The sequence below is a fragment of the Macadamia integrifolia genome, unplaced genomic scaffold, assembly GCF_013358625.1.
Source record: "Macadamia integrifolia cultivar HAES 741 unplaced genomic scaffold, SCU_Mint_v3 scaffold1688, whole genome shotgun sequence".
In the NCBI taxonomy this organism is placed as follows: domain Eukaryota; kingdom Viridiplantae; phylum Streptophyta; class Magnoliopsida; order Proteales; family Proteaceae; genus Macadamia; species Macadamia integrifolia.
In genome coordinates, this window is record NW_024868311.1 from 113,485 (window position 1) to 117,632 (window position 4,148).

The window sequence follows — 4,148 nt, forward strand, 5'->3', positions numbered from 1 at the left end:
TTTTTGGTAAATCTTAGCAGCTTCTTCAGTACTTATTATATTGTTTTTCAATTCAATACCTAAAATTAATACCTCCATGCTTGGAATCAGGTGGCAATACTACTTTCTCAAGGTACTGCATACTTAGGAGCTCAAGGAGACATAAATGTCTGGAACCCTTATGTTGCATCAGACGATGAGTATAGTGCTGCTGAGATTTCCCTTAAGAACGGACCTTACGATGATTTTGAAAGTATTGAATCTGGATGGGCGGTTAGTATTTAATCCCTTTTGATTGATTCTATGTTTCTCTAAATCTTTTTACCTACCCCGATAGCTACTAATGCAACAACCATGCTATAATATGGGTATGTCTGGGTATGCCTAGACGTTAATCATGTATATTTGATTCTTTATATTTCTTAATATACTTTTTAGCGGAAAAAAAAAATTGATACCATGTCATGTGGTATTTCAAGGGGTGATTATTCTAGGATACTAATAATGTCATTGTGAAAATGTTTCTAGGTGAACCCAAAGGTTTACGGGGATAGGCGTACACGGTTGTTTGCGTATTGGACTGTAAGCTTCTATAAGAATTCTTCCATGTTGTCTAGACTTATTTACTTCAAAGAAATTTACATTATGAGACTAAAATCTACCTGATTGTGGAATGCTAGACTGATGCTTCGAAGAAGACGGGTTGTTTCGACCTCACTTGTCCTGGTTTTGTTCAAACTAGCAAGTCAATAGCCCTTGGTTCTGTGTTTGATACTGTTTCAAAAATTCAAGGAGCTCAATATCAAATATCTATATCCATTCAAATGGTAAGGGAGCAAGAAATAATAAGTCTTATATGTAATCATCTATTTGCATCTACTATGCCTTGAGGATGATATATGGTTATTGATTATAGCCTTTCTTTGGTTTCTGATGTTTTTAGGATACAAACACTGGAAATTGGTGGTTGAAATATGGAGGCCAAAACATAGGATATTGGCCCAAGAGTTTATTTGTGGGCTTAAGTCATATGGCATCTTCAGTTGAGTGGGGAGGAGAAGTGAAGAGCTCACATATAGGGCAGACTCATCCTCATACAGGCACAGACATGGGAAGTGGACGCATGGTAGGGGTTGGATTTGGCTTTGATTGCTTCATTAGAAATATAAGGATTCTGGATAACTCAGTTACCTGGAAGTTCCCTACTTATTCTTTCCCTTACACTGATGAATACTACTGTTACGACATCTATTACCAGAGATACGGTGTCACGGAACCTGAATTCTACTTTGGAGGGCCAGGTTATGATGAGATTAGATGCCCATGAATGAAACTAGTTGTGATATATTAGTGAGTTTCATCAGTGATGTGTTTGTTTGAAGCTTAAAACTTTGTAATAACTGGGATTTCTAGCTATGGTTTTCCTCTTGTCCTAGCGTATTAGTAGTCTTTCAGTGTTTGTACTAGTATGCACCAGTGTCTCTATACTGTTTAGGGCTTTTTGGCTCAATAAATCTTTGAAAAATATCTTCAATAGGTTAATACTTTGACAAGATAGTTGGTGTGTTTTATTTCCTTGGTTCAATGTTTTGACAATTAAGTTTTTTCTCTAAAATCTAACTGAAGGTCAAACAAGAGGGTATTATCTCTCTCTCTCTCTCTCTCTCTCTCTCTCTCTCTCTTTTATTGGGGGTGTGATGTTTGTATTCCATCTCTTGCATTTGGAGCTATATGTGTAATTTGGTAATATCTGCTTATGTAGGGTTTGGTTATATATTTGTAGTGAGATGGTTTTTATCTGTAATCTGATATCGTGTGAGGACAAGCGACTCTAACCTTATTCTCTATTGATTGTGAAGTAAATCTCATCTCACCATGGACAGACAATTTTACTGAATTCCATTATTTTCTACATTCTTATAGGCTTTCATCTCTCTATTTCAATGTTTTGACAAGAATGTTTCAAACTTTAGTTAAAGGTCAAACATGAGGGAGGATATAATCTCTCTCTCTCTCTCTCTCTCTCTCTCTCTCTCTCTCTCTCTCTCTCTCATTGGGGTATATATGATGTCTTGATAATATGTGACTATGTCGGTTTCAATATATATATTTGTAGCGAGATGATTTTTCTCTATAATTTGAGAGAGGCGTGAGGATGAGCAATTATAACCTTGTTCTCCAATGATAGTGAAATCTCTCTCTTATACTTTAGATCATGTTTTGATAAGAATTGTTTCTAAACTCTGATTGAAAGTCAAACATGCAAGAGGGTATATTCTCTCTCTCTCTCTCTCTCTCTCTCTTAGTTTGATTCAATCTTTTGACAAAATATGTTTCTAAAATCTGGCTGAATTAAAGGTCAAAACAAGAGGTCTGTCTCTATAGGGGTAGGGGGCAAACCATGCATGAAAGTCTGAAAGAAGAAATAACAAGGAGGTAAGAGTAGTGGAGTGGAATAAGTCAATGGAAATTATGCACTGATAAAGCAGGATGGCAGTGACGTGAAGACTTAGCCACAGAAATTTAAAAGGGAGCATGTTTCAGCATATATAATCACAGGAGGGGTCCTCTTAAGAATGTAAACAACCAATATATCTCTACCTCTAGTCAACATTACAATATCCTAATCACAATAATATGTACTCCATCAATGATCAAACTCCCAACAACTAATTTAACTTCTTCCTCTCTCTCTTCAAAGTCCAATCCTTAATTATTTATTTTTTCATTTAATTAAAATTATACTCTCAAAAGAAGCTTAATTAAAATTATATCATAGGGTTCCTTTCCTTTCCTTCAACTTCTTTCATTTGGTCTTCTCTTCTCTTGTCTTCTTCGTCATCTTCTTTTCATTCCTCCTATTATGCTGTTTTACCTCTCAACCCCAATCATCTTCTATTGCGTGTAGAAGATGGCATCCTTAGGCTTCCTCTCCTCCCTAAGTGACCTTTTCATTCATTTCACTCACACACACACACTTTCCATGGCACACTTCTCTCTCATCATCACCATTTTTTTTCTTTCTTTAGTGAATAGTTACCCCCCCGGGTCCCCTCTTACTATCATATCTTCTTGCTATCTTTAGAATTCCACCATATTGTCAAATTCTAAACTAAACTAAAAAATAAAAAAATCTGTAATATTTCCTATCTAGAGGCAAACCTCCATAGATTGAACTTAAACAACTAAAAAAACAACCCTCATGCCTCTGAAATGGACTGGTTTATCAATAATCTTTCCCTAGATTGAGACAAAAAAAATTATATATTTGGTTTTTTTTTTTTTTTTTTTGGGGGGGAGGGGGGTGGGGTGGTAGATGTTACCCCATTGAAGGGGTTTCTAGCTGATGTTACAGTTCTAATTTCTTTGATGGGTTGGAGACAGTGTCTTGTGCAAATTTCTCTTTCTGCATTGATGGATCTTTGAAATTTGAACTCTGGATAGGATGGTTAAATAATCAAAAGAGAGCGAAAAAGATCAAAGAGAAAATGGTGGATGTTTCAGTTGTATGTTTCTTAGTTTGTGTGATGCATTGTTGTAGGGAACCCGACCATGCAGTGGAAAGGATCGAATCATGTTTGAGGACATACATATCCAACACTATTAATAATGGAGAATATCCAAGTAGATGCCTATGCCTTGTTGTGGCCACCGGCAAGTGGCTGGGTTTATAAAAAATCGCTTAGAAGTTTAAAGCCATTTAACAATTGGAATGCCTGATATATTATTCGGTGTTGGTTTAGTTTAGTATCAATCAAGTCCCAAAAATGTGTTCATTTTTGAATTGTATGACCAATGCCGATCAGCTATACCAATACCTAAGACCATGGAGCTACATTTCTGCTAGAGATACTCCAAGGAGAAGAGCCGTTAGTCTGGACTCTTGAGAGAATGGTGTTGCAGTCTCACTGTCTATATTGAGCGGCGGAGAGTGGAAGAAGAAAAAAATTTGAAAGGTCGAGATGGTGGGTTGAATCCACTATCCGGCTAGGGTTGAAGTTGAAGTGTGATATTTAAAATTAGGGAAATTTACATCCACCTCCCCTTGCATTTGCCTTTAATACATTCACCCCCTCCCGTTTCATTCGCCTTCTCCTTGGCAAAGAGAAATTTTACCATTCGACCATATCCGCAATTTTTTCGTTCCCGATACGCGCACATACGTCCAC

The 4,148-nt window shown here is 36.7% G+C and overlaps 2 protein-coding genes across 3 annotated transcripts in view; both read left to right on the forward strand.

The window, feature by feature from the left end:
* The window catches only part of LOC122064587, a 2,420-nt gene extending 888 nt beyond the window's left edge, over positions 1 to 1,532 (forward strand). Inside the window, exons 4-7 of the mRNA XM_042628315.1 lie at positions 91 to 252; positions 508 to 561; positions 660 to 806; positions 923 to 1,532. Coding sequence (XP_042484249.1) covers positions 91 to 252; positions 508 to 561; positions 660 to 806; positions 923 to 1,306 — 747 coding nt within the window. The 3' untranslated portion in view covers positions 1,307 to 1,532. The remainder of the gene's footprint in view (positions 1 to 90; positions 253 to 507; positions 562 to 659; positions 807 to 922) is intronic.
* The window catches only part of LOC122064583, a 13,173-nt gene extending 11,574 nt beyond the window's left edge, over positions 1 to 1,599 (forward strand). For both annotated transcript variants that reach the window (XR_006135763.1, XR_006135764.1), the window contains exon 9: positions 1,517 to 1,599. The gene's annotated coding sequence lies outside the window, so the exon portion shown is untranslated. The remainder of the gene's footprint in view (positions 1 to 1,516) is intronic.
* Positions 1,600 to 4,148: the final 2,549 nt, after the last annotated feature.